General features: G+C 42.1%; 1 protein-coding gene across 1 annotated transcript; it reads right to left on the reverse strand.

The window, feature by feature from the left end:
* Window positions 1–584: 584 nt before the first annotated feature.
* On the reverse strand, window positions 585–21434 carry LOC114667071 (uncharacterized). The gene is made up of 2 exons (XM_028822200.2): window positions 21236–21434; window positions 585–5763 (listed from the first exon to the last, which is right to left on the reverse strand). Exon 2 carries the CDS (start codon window positions 5749–5751, stop codon window positions 652–654), a length of 5100 nt encoding a protein of 1699 aa, XP_028678033.2. The 5' UTR covers window positions 5752–5763; window positions 21236–21434; the 3' UTR covers window positions 585–651.
* Window positions 21435–22281: the final 847 nt, after the last annotated feature.

Below are 22281 nucleotides of genomic sequence, written 5' to 3' on the forward strand. Positions count from 1 at the left end.
TCAGGAGGTCAGTATTAAAACTCTGTAATAACAGAAAACGCTGAGGTTGCAAATATTTTTTTCACAGCACTCTTAATGCGTTATCTAGAATCTGCTAGTACCAAGAGTTTCATAAACATGGAGAAATAAATTGTTTTGTGTTTTTAATTTACTAGTGAAACCTCTGGTTCTAAATTTGCATTTTATTGCCCAACTTTTTTCCAAATTTTCATAACATGTCAGGTCACAAGCTTCTGATTAAGATCAAGATCAAGATTCCATCCCCAATAGTTTGTGAGTAATCACGTGATAGATGGACAGATTTTAGCCTTTTATAAACACAAATTACTAATTTACAAAGTTCTGCAGAAAATTGGTTTCCCTTTGATTGCATTGTTTTGTGTTGATCCATTGGAAAAAAAATCCCAATGTATTCTATTAAAATTCCATGCAGTAGCCCCATGAAGCTGAACACTTTGCCCTGCCATTGAATCAATATAAAGTATTAAAACAGGTCAGTCTATAATCTGTATTTAAAAGTCCTTTGGCTCAAATTTCTTAAATCTTTATTAATTGAACAATAGTTTAAAAAAATAATGCTCTGATAACGTCATATTTTTAATATCAGTCTCCATACCCAAAAAGACAATAGAGCAGAGAGAGCATAGTGCCTCACATGATTAGACATCGTTTGGGAATGCCTAACTTGCTTTCATGATTGCTCTGTAAATTAAACTGATTTTTGGCTAATGTCCTAGTGCTATTAAATAAGGGAGCACCCTCTTGCTCGCAAGGACCTTCGGAGATCTTATCCAGAGATGAGTCAGTTTCATAATGTTTGCACAAAGCAGATGTTGGAATTTCTGTACCTGTAGTGTCAACTTCTGACTTCAAATAAAAAGACCTTTCTTTCTCTTTCTTTGGTTGTTGCTGTTTTTCTTCAAAGGAGTTAACTGAGACGATGTGCTGCAAAGGTAGACGTAACTTGGACTTATGTTGCATTGAAATGTCTTCTATATCTGAAACACCTTCTTCGTGCACACCTTGAGCACTTGCCAGAAAATTGTGGAAGGTGTCCAATTGCAAAACATTTTCTGTTTGTCTGCCTGCTGGTTGAGTTTCATTCAGAATCAAGTGAAAGCTACATGGAACATCAGAGTTAAAACCTTCCTCAAAATCGCTTTTGGACTTTGTAAAATTTCTTGAGGAGGAAGCTGGACTCTCCACATTGGATTCCCACTTCAGATCAGAACAACTGGGTTGTGACCTGAAAAGAGAATCATGATGCTTAAAACCGAGTGGAGTTTTGTTCCTTTTTTCATTGTCATTTTCACCGTTATCCCAGAAATGTCTTTCTTGTTTCTGTTGAATTTCAGAATCAGAAAATTTTGGAGAACCCGTATTGTAGGGGAACATTTTGTCAGCTAACTTAGACATGCATTTAGAAGCTGCAGAATAATCCAATAAAGCCAGCTTATCCCCAGACACTTTCTGAAGACCTCTATCACAAGACAAATCAATACTGCATCCTCGAGTGCTGTCACCAATGGCAGTGAAATCTTCTAACAAAAAATGACCTTTTGGGAACACCTCACTTTCTCTTGTACCACAAGCAACTTTAGGCCTAGGGGTTGAGGTCAATACTACAGAAAAGTCTTGATAGTCTGGAAATAGTTGATGGGACAATTGGTTGTTCTCCAGAGAAAAAGAATCATTACAAAATGTTGGGCTAATTATACTGTTTTCATCATCCTGCGTACCACTCGAGCCAAAATTCTGTTGTTGATTTTGTGTAGTTGTTGGAACAGATGTTTCAGTATTCTCAATGATGAGTTTATTGAACAACGAGAGGATATTGTCAAAGGCGGGTCCACCTGATTGACAGCAGGAAGTTGTTCCGGCAAGAACATTGCTTGATACTGTGTTGAACTCACTTTGTTGCATACTGCTGATATTTTGAGGATCTGATTCTTTCAGTGGTAAAATGCTGATCTTCCTTGCACTCTCTGAGGTTTCTCTTTCCATATCAACCAAGTGAAGATCAGATGAGCCACTCAAAATCTCTGCTGCTGAAGAATTGAAGCAGATGTCCGGAGAAATAACAACATTTTGAAGGTTCGCTTTTTCTCCTGTTACACTGCAGAGGTTCTCACTCTCTGAGCAATCACCTATTGTAGCAACTAAATGAAGACTTGGTGACCTACTTGGAGTCTCTGCCAATGTGGTTTTGAACCAATTGTGTGGCATACTGTCAACACAAAGAGGATGTGATCTTTCTCCTGTTGCATTTCTACTCTTCATTTCACTCTTTCTTCCTATCACACCATCATAGTGAAGACCAGATGGAAGCTCTGTTGATACACCATTCAACCTGCTGTCTATTGTACTATCAACATTTTGAAGACAAGAATTATCTGGTGTTATATCGGTCATCTTCTGATTGCTTTGTGCACTTCCTTGTATCACATCAACAAGAAAAGGATGAAGTGATTTGCCCAAAGGCTCAGCTGATGCGGTATCAAAACAGTTCAGTTGGTGTACTGCAATAATATTTTGGAGGTCTGATTCTTCCATTGTTACATTGCTAATTTTCATTTCATTCTCTGAATTTCCTCCCTTCTTTTGAAAAGAATGAAGATTAGGTAAATTACTTTGAGTCTCTGTGGATGTGGTTTCTGACCTGTTGTGTGGTGTGCTATCAACAATTTGTAGAAATGATTTTTCTGGTCTTATACTCCTAATCTTTTTATCTCCTGAGTTTTGTTTTTTGGTGCCAGCATAATGAAGAACAGACGAGCTGCTTAGAACCTCTGTTAATGTGCCTTCAAAACAACTGCATGGTTTACTGTCTACATTTTGAATATGTGATTTTTCTTCCAATACACTGCTTATGTTCTCTGAGTTACCTTCTATTTCTCCAATGTAAGGAAGACCTGCTGAATTTCTTAGAATGTTTGTTGATGAGTCAAACCAAGTGCAAGGTGTTCTATCAACATTTTCCAGATGAGAATTGTCTGTTCCTCTTCCAATCTTTGTGTCACGTTTTGAGCTTTCTATCACATGAAAAAAGTGAAGATTGGGTGAGCTGTTTGGAGGCTCTGTGAATGTGGTATTGACTCTACATTTACTTATTACACTGTGTGATTTAAGAGATGATTCTTCCACCATTTCGCTACTGATCTTAACATCATTCTCGTAGCGTTCTCTTATCACATCAACAATATGAGGATCAGAGGATCTGCTTGAAGTCTTTTCTGATGCAACACTGAAGAAGCTGTGTGATTCATTATTAGCACATTTAAAATTCAATTCTTCTGCTTTTGCACTGGAGCTCTTCTTTCTAGCTGAACTTTCTCCTGTCATTTCAATCATGTGAAGATCAGATGACCTACTTAGAGTCTCTGTTGATGGGGTCCCGTGGAAACTGTGTGGTGTACTATTAACACATGGCTCTTCCACCATTACACTATTAATCTTCATATTGCTCTCTGACCTTCCTCCAATCATCTTAAAAAAGTGATCAGTTGAGTTGGTTGGTTCTGGTGTGTTTTTGGGCCGAGGGTGTAGTTGATTTTGAAGGTTAATTTCTGAGTGTTCCTCAATTGTACCATCATAATAAAGATACGGTGAAGTGTTTAGGGGTTCTGACACCGTTAGGCTGGAACAACTACATGAAGCACCATCACCATTTTCAGGATCCAATTCTTCGTCCATTCCATGGTTGAAGTTCCTGTCACCATCTGAGTTTCCTTTTGTCACAGCTAAATAATGAAGACCACAAGAAGAAGATGTTGGCCTTTTCATTTCTTTGGTGGAACTTACTTGGTGATTTCTGCCCACTCCTCTTTCCAGGGAAAGTCTTCCGACCCCACACTCTTGTTGCAGGGATTCACTTTCTAAGGTTTTCTGTGCCTTCTGCACTTTAAGTGAAATCTTTTCACCATCTTCTGAATCCCAGTTGCCTTCCTGTGTCATTGAGAACACAAGGTTAGTATGGGATATTCCAAAGATATCCAGGGACTGAAGAAAAGCAGTGTGCTCTTCCAGCTCAGCATTCCTGGTTGACTGAGTGATTGACATGGACTGTAGCTGAATCTGTGTTAAAGACAGCCGAGTGTTGCCAAGTGTGAAAACATCCTTCAGCTGCTCATGGGTGAAATGTCTGAAAGGATCCATCTCATCGCCAGTTACCTGCCTTATCAGGGAATTCTTGAACACTTGGCGCCGGAACACTTTTTCTTCCACTGTCCCGCAGGTTATTAGCCGGTAGACAATGACATTTTTTTCCTGCCCAATCCTGTATACTCTGTCTATAGCCTGAGCATCAGTTGCTGGATTCCAGGATGGTTCGAAGATGACAACTCGGTTTGCTGCAGTTAGGTTTAATCCAACACCACCCACTTGAGTTGTCAGAAGCATGATGGAGTAATCACTTTTGGTCTGAAACATTGATACCCGCCTGTTGCGCAGCTCTATCTGTTTGACTGTCCCATCTATACGTAAAAAATGAAATTTCTTTGCCGTTAAAACTTTTTCAATAATATTAAGCATTTTGCAGGAGCGGCAAAACACAAGTGTGCGATGGCCATCACTGCAGAGTTTCTCCAGCAAGGCTACCAAAAAGGCTAGTTTTCTAGACTCTTGAATAAGACTATTATATGAGTCATTCAATGCAAGGCTGCCATTAACAGAAAGTAACCTTGGATGATCGCAGAGGCTCTTTAGCATGGTCAGCTCTGTTAGAGGACAAGCAGATGACAAGAGAATGTTTTTGATCTTCTCTGAAGAAAGAATGTCTCTATAGATGCGCTCTTGTAAGGGGCTGAGGTAAAGCCACACAACCAAATCGCTCTTCTCAGGAAGATGAGGAAGTGAGTTGGGTGGGCAGTTCTCTTTATTTTGGGAGTCATGGCACTCCTTTCCGACATCTAGTTTTGTTCTCCGCAGGTAATATGGCTTGATAATTTCCATTAAATTTTCTGAAATCTTGAAACCAAGGGCTTTCTCACTTATGCTGGCATCTTTCATTCTCCCTCTTGTGATTGGAGTTTCATACAATTTTTTAAAAGACTTGTAACTGCCAAGGATGGCTCCTTGGCACGCTACACTGAACAGAGCCCACATCTCTTGCAGGTTGTTTTGCACGGGGGTCCCAGTGAGAAGGATGCGTGTCTTCGAGGGAATGACAGACGCAGCTTTGGTAGTTTTGTTAGAAGGCTTTTTGAGCTTATGGGCTTCATCGAATATGACAATATCCCATATGAAGTCTTTGCTTCTGTGGTGTGACAGCATCTCTAGTCTGTTCACCAGCATTTGGTAGGTTGTAATTAGAACATCTCCTTTCTCCTGGATTGTCTTTAAACTTTCCTCTAGAGATCGGCTGCTGGTATGAAACACTTTCACATGCATTCCCGGAGTCCATTTTCTCACCTCTTCCATCCAGTTACTGATGAGGCTAACAGGTACCACGAGTAATACAGTTTTTATCAAGTCCATATCAAACATTCCTGATAGAAAAGTGAGGATTTGAACTGTCTTTCCTAGGCCCATATCATCAGCCAAGATGCCACCTTTTCTATTTTTGTGCAGAGAGTAAAGGAAAGCTAAGCCCTCCTTTTGGTACTTGTATAATTTGTCATGAAGTTCTTTATAAAGCATTAGGCTGCTGTTCAGAATACCTTCAAATTCTTCACATTCTTCCTCCTCATCATCATCCTGGTAGCTTGTGATTTTTTTCCCCTGGTCCTGTAACGTTCCTGCTGTGTCCATCATTGACAGATGTCCCTGGGAATACAAGAAACAGGTTGATCAGGCTACAAGATTCTTTTTCTGTACATAGAACTGAAATATCATCAGTAAGCAGGGTATGTATATAAGGATGACAGCACAGTGGAAAGAACTTCTGCCTTACAATATTGGGAGCTGGGATCAATTTAATGTCCGTGTAATGACTTCATGTGTTTGCTCTGAGCAATCCGTTTTTTTCCATGTATTAATTGATTTTGATCAGTAGTGATGAGCGAACCTACCTGAATTTGCTTTGCTTTGTGTTCAATGAAATCGCAAAAACTGTTGTGAAGTTGGCAAAATACATTTAACTCAACGTGGAAAGAGAAACTACACTAGTTTTGTGTGGATACTAATGGTGCAGTGATCTTTTAGGTGTCTCTGAGGGGCTCTGAAGTCTCTGCCAGCTATGCTGGAGTGATTACTGTGGCCAAATATGTGACCTGAGCTGCGCCATTGTGCTTTCCTGTGATAAAGTTAATAGAATTAAATGTGGGACAGCGGCAGGCAGGAAGCATGAATTCAGTAAAGTATGCCCACCACCCACCCACCGCAAGATTCAATTCAAGTTCTCACCTTCCTTGAACTGAAATGTACAGTTTATTTATTTTTTTCTTTTTGCCTGACACTTTTGCTCGCTCGCTGCCACTACTTGCACATAAGCGCAACACTAAAGCATGTGGATTCTTCACTCCTTCCTGTTTGCATCAGCTGCACAGCACTCTGCGTAATGCTATTAAAGAAGTAGGCTCATGTATAACAAGTCACCTACAAGTTCATACAAAGACACGAAAACAATGACACATTTCCATTTTTCTTCTGCGTGCATATTGTGTTTAAATGGATTTGCAGGTTTTCTGGTAAGTTTTTATCCCACTACTAGGATCAGTGTTATATATTATTTGGGGCTGCGCCAGACAACACTGACTGCTACATCTCTGTGTTGTCAATGCTGGCCTTGCAAAGCAACATGGGATGCTAGGGAAAAAAAGTTTTTCTAAGCTGACCACATAGTGAATATTAGGCAAACAAGATCACAAGTCCACTTTGAATATAAACTGTGTGAAATAATTGCGGGACTAGGGTGCATGTGTTTGGGGTAGTCCTGTTTAAGAATCTGTCTCAATAACAGATAAATAAGCAAAAGAAACACTTATTACAGCAAAAAAAACGCTATTGAGAGCTCTGTCTGTAGGTTGTCTGGGTAAATACAGCAGGTCTGAGTCCAGAAGGGGGGGGGGTTTGGAAGGTGTGTCAGGGGGCTGGGCAAGGCATCATTTCCTTGGTCTGAGCTGTGGTGAACACAGAAAATAGGTTAGTGACAGTGCCCCCTCTTGCTTTGGAATGTTATTGACAGTGTAACAGTTGGGGCTGCTAGTGCTCCCTTGAACCCTCAGGTACCACGCCAAACACCAGGTAAAAGTCCAAGACTTTTTATTTTTATAATAATAGTGTGCACTAAGCACCCTCCACTCCACACTACACATACAAATATCAATAATCAATAATCAAGCACAATAACCACTCCTCCTCTCCCAGACATTTCGCCACCCTTCCTCCCAGCTCAGCTCAGTGTCTGGGCTTTCCCACAGTCCTTTTATACCCCCTGACCCGGAAGTGGATCCTGTCCAACAATCCACAAGTCCTCATTACTTCCGGATCAAAGTAAAAGTCCTTTTCTTCAACCTGGAAGCACATCGTTTCTCCTGTTCATGTGACCAGGACGTACTTCCAGGTTATAGGGCACATAGCAGTCTGAAAGCCTCCCTACAGCGGCTCCCGGTGGCCCCCATGGTATCCAGCAGGGCTGCGCATACAAACTACAAGGTCCATAAGGCCCTGCTGGAATTTGGTGAACCTCCATGCTGTTGGGAGAGCTCCACCTGGCGGCCTGGAGGTATGGGCCGGAATATTTAGCCGGCCATCCATCACAACAGGTTTACCTGAGCCTTTCGGGTGGAAAAACATGCCGATCAATACTAGTTTTCAGGACTGTGTGTTATTTATTTAGAATGTTTATCTTTTTAATTTTAACATGTTACGAAATTGTAGTTTTAGTTAAGAAAAATATTTAGTTAATTTTGGCGGCACGGTGGCGCAGTGATAGCACTGCTGCCTCGCAGTTAGGAGACCTGGGTTCGCTTCCCGGGTCCTCCTTGTGTGGAGTTTGCATGTTCTCCCCGTGTCTGCGTGGGTTTCCTCTGGGAGCTCCGGTTTTCTCCCACAGTCCAAAGACATGCAGGTTCGGTGGACTGGTGATTCTAAATTGGCCCTAGTGTGTGCTTGGTGTGTTTGTGTGTGTCCTGCGGTGGGTCCGGGATTGGTTCCTGCCTTGTGTCCTGTGTTGGTTGGGATTGGCTCCAGCAGACCCCTGTGACCCTGTGTACGGATTCAGCGGGTTGGAAAATGGATGGATGGATTTAGTTTAATTTTGGATACAATTTTGCAAAATTTCCCCAAAAACTTATTTTGCATGTGATTTCACAATTTCAATAAACAAAACTCATTACAATTATTTTTTGATGGGGGTGGGGGTAAGTTTAATTTTGGAGTGCAACGCAAGGAATATTGTTCCTCTGCTGCTGTCCATGCAGCTCCACGTGGTGTCAGCCCTTGTGCACATCCTGCCTGCACAGTCACAGTGCTGGCTCCGCCATGCATGGCTCACTCGGCGTCAGAGACACCACCATCTGTGATCAGGCCAGGATCTCCTAGTCTTCAATTTCACACTCATTGATTCACTTATCACTAATCGATTTCATTGATGTCATTGCAACTTCACCAGTTTTTTTCATTTATTTTACATAGGTACAGCCATTTTGTACTTCTGAATTTCAAAGGTGTGTCCTTTTTTGTGTGCTTTGTGTTTATGATGCTGTGTGGTTGCTCTATATGTGATGTGTAAGCCATGTGACTGGTAACATCATGGAAGTTGCTATATATAAGATGGCCGCTTGCATTAAAAAATGTCTGAAATGTGAACAATTAAAGAGGAGACCTGGCGAAACACTAGCACTTGAGGGAACAAACTAATAATCAGGGTTGCATTTCTTGAAAGCTTTGTAATGCTAAGTATTTTGCTACCTCATATTTAAGATCATTTGTTAATTAGCAAGTGTTTCCCAAAAGCCTTTTGGAACTAAAGTACTTAATATTGTTAGTAAATTAATGAGTGAACCAACCCATTCATTATTTTTAATATAGTTCTTTATTTGGACTTTTGCCTGCAATACCGTTACACAGAGACAGAGGTCACCCTAACTACATCACAAAAAACATACTGACACTCCAATTTGGGCAATGTAAACAATAATAATAATAATTATAATATTAGGTTGATGTTGCAATCTGTATTGTAACCACAAGAGGGTGCGACTCAGCCCCAAACCACAAACACAATATCACCCAACACAATTCCAGGTTCAAATAAAGGGCATTTATTTACTTTCACCCTGTTCTAATAAATCACTAGACAAAATTACCACCCAAATATAACAAACAATCAATTTCCTCCCTCCAAGTGAGTGTTCTCTGTTGAACTGGACCCGGGACTGCTACGGGTGTCAAGGCAAAGGTCAGCTGAAGCACTTTTATGCTGTTTGGAAGCCAGAGCAGTCCTTCCCCAGCATGACCCTAGGACCCCGATAGGGCTATGTTTCCAGACTCCAATTACCATGCCACCCTGCAGATATTCTAACTGGGTTCAGCCCTGAGGAGCACTGCCACCTGCCATGTCAGGGAATGAACTGCTCCTGGCACCCATGTTCGCCCAGTCCTTTGTGGTACAAATCAAACATATTAAAGAAAGAAACTTATCTACCAGGTCAAGTCTGATACACCCTTTTGAGTCAGTAATCAGGCTGGAGAAAAGCTTGCCTATCTGTGTCATTTATTTACCCTTGCAGCACCATGCTGAAGAGGGAGCATCCATCACAGCAGTCTGTTACAGCATGATCAGAATGATTAAAAAATACAAGTAGAGGGCTATATTTATAGACAACTGAATTTGCATATCAGTGCTGTATTAATGCTTACATATCATACTCTGATTGGTTAAAAGACATGAGGTGCTTTAGATAGAGCACAACCAGCCTAAAATGAAAGTTTTCCGCATTATATCCTTGTTATACAATATCTCTTGATTCCGTCCTTATTCTGTTATGAAAACTGTACACATGACAACTAGTAAGTCTTACTAGGTGCATGAAAGAACATTACATGAGCCAGTTTCTTAAACCATCCCCCTGGAACATTCTGATTGTTTGTTCAACCATTTCAACAGTCTCTTTATGATATGTCTAAAACAAATGCTTACATATTTCATTGTGTACTACAAACCCAAATGTTTAACTATTGTTACCTCCAAATTATTCTCTCACACCATCCATTATTCTTCAGTCCCAGTTAGGATGATTATTGTTAGGTGTTTTGGCCAGTTTAAGTCTCCACTCCCGCCATCTTTTTATAATTGCCTCCTGGCTGGGCAAGAAATCAATCCCGTCCCAGCTAAGATGGCTGTCCTTCCTCCCTGCGTGGAGTTTGCATGTTCTCTCCGTGTCTGCATAGGTTTCCTCCGGGTGCTCTGGTTTCCTCTCACAGTCTAAAAACATGCAGGTTAGGTGTATTCTAAATTTTCCCTAGTGTGTGCTTGGTGTGTGTGGGTGTGTGTGTGTGTGTGTGTGCGCACCCTGCGGTGGGCTGGTGCTGTACCCGGGGTTTGTTTCCTGCCTTGCGCCCTATGCTGGCTGGGATTGGCTCCAGCAGATCCCCGTGACCCTGTAGTTAGAATATAGCGGGTTGGATAATGGATGGATGGATGGAATGTCTGCCTGTTTGTTCCTTATACAATCCTTCACCTTTTGACCACTCTGGGACACATTTTGCATAGTTTCTCTCTAGGACCATACGGACAAGATTTGCTACTTTGAAACCATATGAATTTGACTGTTGGGAGCCCCAATGTTTTGTTTTTTATCCTGTTTTATCCCCTTTTACACCAGTGTCACCTGCTGGCTCAGGGCAAATGAAACATCCAAACAGACTGAAGTCAGACTACCAGACTGTGGTTGAACAGTAGTGAAACCCAGGTTGGAAGAAGAAATGTTGGGACACCAACCAGATTGTCCTATTTAATTCTTTCAGCAGAAAAGAGAACAAATGCACAATGGCTACAAAACTGAACGTACAGGCAACAGCCTTCTCTTTAATAACATCATTGTTCGGTTCAGTGTGTCTTTGCTTCTCGTGAAGCTCCATCCTCTAGTTTGGCTCAGCTGAAAGTGAGATGCCTCAATCCAGGGATGCCTGTCTTTATAGGGCCTGGCCCAGAAGGGGGAGAGTCAGTGGCCGTCATTAGGTGTCTTCTCAGAGCTGTGAAAGCAGTAGCAATTAACATGGTCTGTGCCTCCTCTCGCTTCAGGGTGGAACTACATACCTCAGCTGAGCCTGGAAAGCAACCTACTGACACAGATGGGTGACAAAACAAAATGACCGGAGCTTAACATGGCTTGGCTGGGCAATTCTGTTTCAATCTACTGTAATATAAAAAGGAGTATGTTGCGCATTTGCAGGGGTGTTGTGTGAGGCTTGATTGAGAGTGGAAGTGGAATGGAACATGAAGGACAATCAAAGAGTTGCCATTTAACTCCTGTTTTTTAGCACTACAAACTGTCCACCTTGAACTATAAGGACAAGTTAGACATGACAACATTTATGGTTACAACCCAGCAAGAAGTTACCACAATTCTGCAATCCAATTGGACCCCAAAAAGAACATATTATCTACTCAAGAGAGAAGAGACCTTGATAGTGTGGCAGTGTGGATGACAGATGGGACAGCTAGCAATAACAACAGGGTCACCACTTTAAAAAATCCAGAAACCTTTGCTTTCTTTTCTTAACCCATTCTACAAATAAGGCAGCACCTGGTACTTCTGCTAGTATAATATATAAAAACTAAGGGGTTACCCCCTGCTCGCTTCGCTCACCAACCCCCGTGGCCTGTGCTACGTGCCAGCCACTTTGCATCTCTGCCGCTTGTGTTGTGAAGAGGGGGGCTGAACGCACCCCAAGGAGATGCTCGCTCCTCTTAAATCATGACACAATGGGAAACAAGTTCTTGATATTTTTTTGTTTATAATTTAAAAACGGAATGAGAATCTGAAAATCTAACAACATCACATTTAAGTTTGATAAATTCTTAAAAGATTGATACCAAACATTGATACCGATTTAAAGCGTGACAAAAAACGTGACATTAAAACGTCACATAAAATCGTTGCACAAAATCATTGCACTTTTAGGCTTGGGATTTTACATATATAGAGTAGATTGTAATGTAGGCTATAGATTATGGGCTCTTTACAGCTTTAATACCTGTAAACAATTTAAGCATATGATGAGTTAACTAATTGAACTCACTATTTAATCAGTCACATCTTTTAAGTCAGAAGGTGACTCACCCCTCAGTACAAGCTGTCCAGAGAATCGAGCAACTCACCTGGAGATGCCATGCAAGACAGTGCCATCAAAGAAGCCATGTCTCAGGTCTAAATGCTCTTTTTTGGTTGGACATAAGCCCCTTGGACCATCTCAATTAACCAAGAAATAATAGAGAATAGAGGCTGCCCTAATAAGCCTCCATGGTCTTGTGCAGGACAAATGTTGCACCTAGTCCCACTGTGCGGCTGCTTTTAGCACTCTGTTTCACTCCTGCAGATCATCGGCGATGCACATGGGGCTTGGCAAGACTACTGCGTCGAAATCTGTGCATGCAGGGACCAGATTACTATTGGCTCTGAGGTTGAGACACAGTGTGACCCTGAGCAAGTCACTTTACCTGCCTGTGTTCTAACCTGAAGAAAACAAAAAAAAAATGCAACCCTGCAAGGTTGTCAAGTGTTGTTAAGTTGGTCTTGGATAAAGATATCAGCCCATTAAGTAAATAATAATAATAATGATTTATCATAGCATCATTCCAGTGTTTGACGTTTAGTTTTACATCCCTTGTTTTATGCAATGATGAACTTTGAGAGAGCTTAGCATTCCAAAACCCATTCTAAATAATTTATGAATGCACCCTGCTCCTTCCGATGGCTACAATAGTGCATGAAAATGCAGTGTTACAATCATTTATTCTCATAAATTATTTCAGTTGTTCAAAATGTGGTCCTATGATTTACATAGCATCAATGATTGCTTTCCAGTGTGGCCTTTTATGTGAAGGTGAGTCTGCCTATTTCCATCCCATCCCTCCTCTTGTGAGTATGAAAAGGAAGGCTAAAGAGGATACAGTAGACTTAACGCAGCAAGAAGTAGGTTTTTGTTTCTTTTGAAACCGTTGACATTTATATGACATTTTTCAGTAAATGTAATATTGATGTGTGGGACACAATTAATACCATGGGAAGCAGATGGAACTTTTAGCACATTTTAGGTGACTTTGAAAATAATATTTTAGGGAAAACACACACTATTAAAATCTAAGAAAAACACAATTATGAAAAAACAGTTTGGATTAGAGGCAGGCTCCTTAATAATTGTAAAGCAGCCATTATGCACAAACTCCCATCATACTTGGAAGAAAACAATGCTGAGCTCTAGGTAGTGGCTGAGCCTTTCTCCAGATGTAAAAATCCATCCATCCATTGTCCAACCCGCTGAATCCGAACACAGGGTCACGGGGTTCTGCTGGAGCCAATCCCAGCCAACACAGGGCACCAGGCAGGAACCAATCCCGGGCAGGGTGCCAACCCACTGCAGGACACACACAAACACACCCACACACCAAGCACACACTACGGCCAATTTAGAATCGCCAATCCATCTAACCTACATGTCTTTGGACTGTGGGAGGAAACCCACGCAGACACGGGGAGAACATGCAGACTCCCAGATGTGAAAATCCTGCTGAAAATAATTTAAAAAATGCAAAGTGGCACTTCTTGGTATAATGTGAACAACGCAATTACCAGGAAACCCAATGGCAACAGGCAGACCCCTACCCACTCAGAGAGTTTGATGCTTCAGCATGTACTCATCATGATGCTACAGTGACAAAAATAACACATTTCTAGGGAATCTTTTTAAAATATCTCTGTAAGTTTAAATGTATTGTCTGAGCAAGTAGACTATGCCAGGGTTCTGGTGACTGATCCTAAGACAGAAGAGGAGCAATGTGGATTCCATCCTGGCCGTGAAACAATAGATCTGCACTTCTCCCTGGTGCAGTTGCTGGAGGGTGTGTGGAAGTATGATAACCCAATCTACATCAATTTTGTAACTTTGGAAAAAGCATATGGCTGTATCCCTCATGCGGCGGCACGGTGACGCAGTGGTAGCGCTGCTGCCATGCAGTAAGGAGACCCGGGTTTGCTTCCCGGGTCCTCCCTGGGTGGAGTTTGCAAGTTCTCCCCGTGTCTGCCACGGTTTCCTCTGCGTGCTCCGGTTTCGTCCCACAGTCCAAAGACATGCAGGTTAGGTGTATTGGCGATCCTAAATTGTCCCTAGTGTGTGTGGGTGTGTGTGTGTCCTGCGGTGGGTTGGTGCCCTGCCCGGGATTGGTTCCTGCCTTGCACCCTGTGCTGGCCGAGATTGGCTCCAGCAGATCCCTATGTTTGGATTCAATGGGTTGGAAAATGGATGGATGGATGTATCCCTCATCATGTTGTGGGAGGTCCTGCAGGAGTATGCAGTAACAGGTGTTAACTTGGTGTTAAGCTGAATGTGTCTACTGTGGGTGTTGAACTCCATCAAGGCTGTCTGTGGCTTTCATGGACAGGATATCAAGGTGTAGCCAAGGACATGACTGTGTCCATTTGGGCGGTAGTATCTTTGCTTTATCCAGATGATCTTTCCTCTTTGCCTCATTTGACCGTGACCTTCATCACACACTCAAGCGATTAACTGACGAGTGTGGAGCAACAGAATTCAGGATCAGCACCTCCAAGTTTGAGGTCATGGTTCTCTCTCAGAAAAGAGTGGATTGCTCTCAACAGGTGAGGAGGGAACAACTGCCCTTAGTGGAGAGGTTCAAGTATCTTGGGATCTTGTTCATGAGTGATAGAAGAAGGTAATTTGAAATCGACAAGCGGATTGGAGCAGCGGTTCTGCAGGTACTGTACCAGTCTGTGGTGGTAAAGTGGGAGCTGAGTTTAAGAACGAAACACTCAGTTTACTGTTCAAACTACACTTCACACTCAGCTCATCACCTATGCTCATTCATAGTGGAGGAGTCAGTTGAGGTGGTTTGGGCATGTTATAAAGATGCCCTCTGGCCCCAGGTGGCTCTGGTCATGTCCCACCGGATGGAGATCTTGTGACCGAGCCAGGGATTCTCTTGGCTGACTTGGGAACACCTTGGAATTCCCCATCAAGAGCTGCAATCGCTAGCTTGGGACAGGGAAGTCGGGACTGTCCTGCTTGGTCTGCAACCGATGAAACCCTCACCAGCAAGACCAGTTTTTTTGAAGATGGGACTTGTCTGAGCAAGCAATATGAGGGGGCCCTTCGACTAGAGATATATAGATGAAAAAGAACCACAGGGAACTGCAGCTGCTTGAAATGGAAGGGTCACTTGATGGGATGGAACGAATCTGCATTATATTAAAGGATTCTTCTTTATTACAACCCATCAAAATTGTAGCCCTGAGCTATTCAGATCTGATCATCATTCACTTTCAACCAGTATATCATAAAGAAGGCAGTTAATACTGGACAGCAGATACGCGACAATAACAGCATCCCTGACTCCTCCTCAGTAGTGTGTGGAGACGGCATATAATATATGCTGTTTTATACTGTTTTTTGAGGACATTTTCACATGTAGCAGAGAAACAGCATCGGGCAGGTTCGGATGGAAATTATGCTTGCATCCCGAATTTAAGAGAGGCAATATGGCCCTACCACAGAAAGATTCAGGCTATGACAAAATATTACAGGAAATGCTTGATTAATGTAATGACCCAAATTTCCTTCTTAAGAAGCAACCATTCTTACATCACACTGCCATTCCTGTAATGGTAAGTAGTTTTTTTTAAAGAATTTTTTAGAACACCTTGTTATTCTTCTTTGAGTGTCTATTGCTCCATAGCATTTTTTATGCCCCTAGAATCTATTTCTGTTACTATTTTTTCAATTTCCTTTTTGCTTAGAAATATTGAAAATTGTTATACTGAGTCAGAGGTATTAAAATCAGTGCAGTGTTATTCCTGGTTATTCAGAATTGAGGATAATAACAAACCTCTGCTGAGTGAATATTTGGCATTATTATCAAATAGTTCTCCAGGGGCTGCAAGTGCGCTGCACTGAATGGATCGATGTGCATCAACCCGGCACCAAGCGGCATGAGTAAACCAAGCTTGCGGTTGTTCCCCACAAACAAAGAATCCCTGGAAAGTGTTGGTCATACGTTTACACCGGGTCCCAGCCGTTTGCACACATCTCCTGTTGCTACTCCCGATTGGATGGTTAAGTGAAGTTCTCAGATTCCCGCTGCCGTATTCGCTCGTGTCTAAAGGTGGAGCCCTACAAGATGACTGAACCCGACTGTAGAGGAAGTAAAAGTCGTAACAAGATTTCCATAGGTGGACCTGTGGAAGGATCATCACCAAGGAAAAACTGCCAGAACCTGTCTCTCCTCACCAGCCCACCCCATGAGCTAGAAACCCACCAGAACCCAGAGGTCAGGTAATTGCTTCCTCTACTTGTGAAAGGCACTATATAGCGCCCGACCCGGCACAGACTGACACAGAGGCACATACTAAAACAAACAGACTTTTATTTTCTCTTCAGCCATGGGGCACACCTTCCCCGTGTCCCACAGGCCCAACACAGTCCCACAAAGCACTTAACACACCAAAACACTCTTCTCCTTGACCACCACTCCTCCTCTAGCTTAGTCCTCCTCCTCCCGACTCTGGCTCTCGTGTGGTGGTAGCTGGCCCTTTTTATAACCCACCCGGAAGTGTTCCAGGTGCTTGACCACCTGGTCCTAAATGCACTGCCGGGTGGGGCTGCAGATTCGTCCAGCTGAGCTGTTAGAAGCAGACAGCCCCCCCTAGCGGCCACCCTGGGCCCCAACCAAGCTGTGGAGGACTCCATTTCCCATGGAGCCCTGCGGGAGGTTGGGGACTCACCATCGGCCAGGGAGGCTGCCACCAAGCGTGCCAGGGGAGGTATTGAGCTGTAAATGGCTGCTCCCCCGGAACATACACAGCAGGGGCGTCCCGACCGGGCATGGGCTCAAATGATCTGGCTCACGAGGTGACAGCTCAGCTGGCACCATAGACATAGAATTACTAGACGCCACATGACCAGCAGCATTGTATGTCAACGTCACCTCCATATTACGAGTGGCACTGCTGTGGAGTGAAGTAGTGGATAAAGATGCCTCATGCATGTGCTGCTTGGGCTTGTACAAACCGCTGTACGCTCCAAACCAGATCCCTGGGGATTACATTTCATAGGTAAGGCTGAACAATTGTTTTGGTTATATTTGGCCATTAGAAAATCCCATTTTACAATCTTAACTTTAGCTACGCCAGGCTAAGCTAACAAAGTTATGCATTTATGTGCTTCAAGTGAGCCTCCAAACAACGTTTTGGCTAAACGTATTTAGTCACTAACTATGTAGATTGTTGTTAGCTGTTAACATTTCTCAAACTTTGAAGGTTTCCCAAAGAAATTTACCTCAGGAAGCAGTGGGAGGTAGCCCTTTGACGGTTTTTTAGATTTTGAGAAAGCTGTCCTGTGATGTGTGCCGTGCTAGTTTGGTAACAGATGCTGTACCGGCATCACATGATCAAAGCTACCACTCGCTCACATTAAAAAACAAAGGAGGTTTGATGATTCCTTCCGAGGGTCCAGTCAAGATGGTCAAAGTAGCTGAGCGTGTTATCTGATAATCGACATTAGGGCAAGCTGTCAGTGGATCTTTGATCAATTAGTTTGTTCGGGCTGAGATTGGTTCAGATGATGTGTTTTTTCTCAAGGAGCACGTTGAGGAAACACAGTTTGAAATTGACAACCATCATTGTATGCTCATGTCTTTAGTTGTGTCTGTCTTCCCCAAACTAAAGCTGCACCATATTGCCAGACTGAATTCTCAAATTACAGAGTGGCAACACATGGAAAAAGCTATGTAAGACAGTTCTGTTTCAAGGATTTTAGATCCTATCCTGTATATATTTAAGTAACCACATTGTGTGTGTGTGTGAGCGAGAGAGAGATTGAGAGAGGAATGAGTGAAATGTTTTCAGAAATTATTAAGCCAATTTGTATATAATAAAATTGTTTATTTTTGTCATTGAGTGTATCATTTCAATGTTAAAAGAAAGACCAGACTGCCAGTTGCAGTCTTACTATTTTGACTTTCAGACATTGGTCAAGTTTTCATCTCAATAATAATAATAATAATAATAATAATAATAATAATAATAATAATAATAATACATTTTATTTAATAGGCGCCTTTCTTAGCACTCAAGGTCACCTTACAATAAAATTAAACATCCATCCATTTTCCAACCCGCTGAATCCAAACACAGGGTCACGGGGGTCTGCTGGAGCCAATCCCAGCCAACAAAGGAACCAATCCCGGGCAGGGTGCCAACCCACCGCAGGACACACACAAACACACCCACACACCAAGTCCAATTTAGAAACGCCAATCCATCTAACCTGCATGTCTTTGGACTGTGGGAGGAAACCAGAGTGCCCGGAGGAAACCCACGCAGACAAGGGGAGAACATACAAACTCCATGCAGGGAGGACCCTGGAAGCGAACCAAGGCCTCCTAACTGTGAGGCAGCAGCGCTGCCACCGTGCCGCCCCTAAAATTAAACAACATTTGTAAAATTAAAACAAGAGAATGATAAATCAAAAGGCAATAATTAGCAAACAAACAAAGATAACTGGCAGTAACAGTGCAAAATTCACAATTGGTATGCCAGTTTGAAAAGATAAATTTTGAGGGTAGTTTTAAAATGTGTTATTGAATCGAGCTGACAGATGTGAGAGGGAAGAGAATTCCAGAGTTGAGGAGCACAATGAGAGACGCTCGAGCTCCCAGAGCACTGAGTCTGATGTGCGGTACAGAAAGTTGAGCTGCAGATGAGGATCTGAGGGAGCGAGAGGAGTATCAGTCTGTAGGACAGCGTTTAAGTATTTGCGACCCGAGTTTTCATAACAGTTTTAATCGCGCCCCCTCTAACGTTTTTTTTGAAAGGAGCCCACTAATACCAATTTGTTCTTTTTAAATTAATGATATATCATAGATGCATATTTTATTATACCTATTTAACTTTTATCGACTTTTATCTAACTCTATATTTATTTTTCTAGTATCAGAATGTAGTTTAAGTTAATTTGTTTTGGTTTCAATAGATGTATTTTTCATATTTTTGATTCTTGTTTTCTTTTTTTCACATCTTCGCGCCCCCCTTTTTCTTACTTCGCGTCCCCCTAGGGGGGCCCACCCCACAGATTGAGAACCAGTGCTAGGAGATCAGTGAGGTAGGGGGGAGCAAGACGGCGGAGAGCTTTAAATGTTAAAAGCGGTATTTTGTAGCCAGTGAAGTTGAGAGAGAATAATAATATGTAATATGTTCAGTGGATTATCCTGGCAGCAGAATTTTGAAGAAGTTGTAAGCGATGGATAAGTTTTTGTGGGATTCCAGATAGAATAGAATTACAGTAATCTATACGTGAGGTGACTCGGACATTAACCAGTACTTCAGTACTGTGTTGCGTAAGAACAGGACGAAGTCTAGAAATGTTTCGGAGATGGAAGAAGGCAGTCCGAGAAATGTTACTTATATGGGAGGTATTATTATTATTATTTAATAATTACCATTATTCGTGTATAAATGGATATAAATAATTGCATTTAAACGATTCGCCAATATCTGTTGTATGTAAACAATACTGTTTTAAGCGTTATTGTTTTTTCATCAGAAAACCCGGTTTCCACGTCTACCTGTATTCGTTTAAATGGCACTTTTGCCACTCGCAATATGCCGGACGGGCTGACGTATCGTGTCGACTGGGCAATACAGTGAATGCGGCGTCTATCTATATATGTCTATGGCTGGTACGACACGTCGAATTGAAAGCCTCCACCGTCCCCATTTCTTCTTTATTTTGGGATTAGAAGTTTTATATTCTGGGACCATCCGGCCAACGTTTGCTTTTTCCTCGCTCCTTTCACCTCATTTTAAAAAACTAACGGTAACTAAAGGCACATTACTTGTGTTTAAAGGCGGTTACATATGTTTTACAGCAGACTTAATTTACGTTATTTAATTGATGTAATTCGTAGATTTTAATAAATCGATATGCGTTAATTATGTTTTATAATGGGGCGGCACGGTGGCGCAGTGGGTAGCGCTGCTGCCTCGCAGTTGGGAGACCTGGGGACCTGGGTTCGCTTCCCGGGTCCTACCTGCGTGGAGTTTGCATGTTCTCCCCGTGTCTGCGTGGGTTTCCTCCGGGCACTCCGGTTTCCTCCCACAATCCAAAGACATGCAGGTTAGGTGGATTGGCGATTCTAAATTGGCCCTAGTGTGTGCTTGGTGTGTTTGTGTGTGTCCTGCGGTGGGTTGGCACCCTGCCCAGGATTGGTTCCTGCCTTGTGCCCTGTGTTGGCTGGGATTGGCTCCAGCGGACCCCCGTGACCCTGTGTTCGGATTCAGCGGGTTGGAAAATGGATGGATGGATGGATGTTTTATAATTTGAATCGTTAGCAATTTGGGAAAGGTTGATCCCCTCCGGCCGCGTCCCTGGTGTGATAAAATAATAGATTTGACATCATGGCATGAAATGTCAGCGTTTAGGAAATGTATTCAGTGGGTTTCTTTATTGTGCATATACAATTGTAGCATTCCGTATCATTTCTTTTCTTATTTTTCTGATAAACTAGATGCCAGCATTGGCAGGTACAAGAAAGACACTTCCATGATGTCGCCTGCGGAATCAACGGACCTGGTGTCACCTCTGAAAAGAAGGTGCAGAAATGGACGGCCGTTGCTGCGTTCACTTTGGTTATGTTGTCGCCTCAAACTCGAACGGTTTCCCATTTAAAGGCTGTCCGATCTTTTTTTTTACTTTCTTTGTGCCCCCAAGGGAAGTTTGTTTTTTCCTAATCTCTCAGAGGTTCTGTTTTTTTCCTCTTCTTCGTCTAATACTGCGTTTTTCTTTTTCTAAGTTCTACTCAATGTTTCAAAAATACTGTACTTAAAAATGCATTTGTCCTAATACATCCTAATGACCTGTTGTAAAAGGATGCAAAACCATAAAAACAAATAAGCACGCCAATAAACATAGCTGAATTATAAAATCACACGAAGTTTAAGAAGCTTTTTAAAGTTTATCTCTAACAATTATGGCTATCGTGTTGCTAAAGATTAAACACGCCGCATCAATCTGTTTAGCGTCAAACAGAACAAGCGCTTTAAATTTATGGGATAATTACCTGTGCACCGTTTCCTTTCGTTTTTTTTTTTTCCTTGTGAGATTCACCTGTGGACTCGACAAAAAAAAAAGTCCAGAGTGAAACAATGAGAAGAAATGCCCGTGCCGTGGAAGGTGCCCGGTATTGAGCTGTCGCTGGCAGCACTGCAACCAATCAGGTAAGAGCAGAGGCGCGTTTAAAATCGAGAGATCGAAATCGAAACTTACAAGTAGGCCGTTGGAGGGAAGGCCGATGTTCCGATGATATAAAGTGGGTCTGCACAGATTGATTCCCGTTATTAATTACTTATAAATAGGTTTATAATTACGATGTTAAGGCACATCACTTTAGAAAAGAGGTTTTTAAAACACTGTGTATTGGACCAGTTCATACCCTTCTCAAAACTGCTTAGTCTGGTTCAGTGTGGCAGGAAACAGCCCTGGCTATGGCACCAGATCATCCCACACAGGATGCCAGATGTCCTAATTTGAATGGGACTGTCCCGTGTTCAACTGACAAATCCCGAGTACCGCATTGCCTCTGAAATTCCCGAATGAACAAAAATTCCATATAGAAAAAAAATCTTAATTTATTTTTTATATTAAGTGTCTAATTAAAGAGGCTAAATGTTTGCAGACAGTTCCACCTTTATGAATAAATTCTGTACCTGTCCGCTGAATCCGAGTGTTCTAATCGTCAGAGTTCGTGTACGTCAGTCGTGTGTTCGTGTCGTCGTACATTTCTCGTGCTCGTGTGTACTTCGTTTTGAAAGTGAAGTGGTAAAGATTAACTATAGGTATGTAGTATCTGCATTCTGTTTACATATTATGTGAATGAAATATAAAACAAGTTACATGTTATATCAAACATGCCCGTACCTAAATTTTGAATGAAAAACAAATAAGTGTGGTTATATACAAAACCGTATACAGTAATCGTATTCATGTTAATTTTGTATGCAATGAAATATCTCATTATTTCTCCAACTGAATGCTTGTGTAAGTAAAATAAGCAAAAATTTGGACTGATCGTTCAGAGTGTACTGTTGTGATTATTCTGTGACTATT

Source organism: Erpetoichthys calabaricus, chromosome 16 (genome assembly GCF_900747795.2).
Source record: "Erpetoichthys calabaricus chromosome 16, fErpCal1.3, whole genome shotgun sequence".
In the NCBI taxonomy this organism is placed as follows: Eukaryota; Metazoa; Chordata; class Cladistia; order Polypteriformes; family Polypteridae; genus Erpetoichthys; species Erpetoichthys calabaricus.

What these genes read in the sequence shown, in the direction of transcription:
- LOC114667071 (XM_028822200.2), bottom strand. Translation starts at nt 5,751, where the DNA reads ATGATGGACACAGCAGGAACGTTACAGGACCAGGGGAAAAAAATCACA.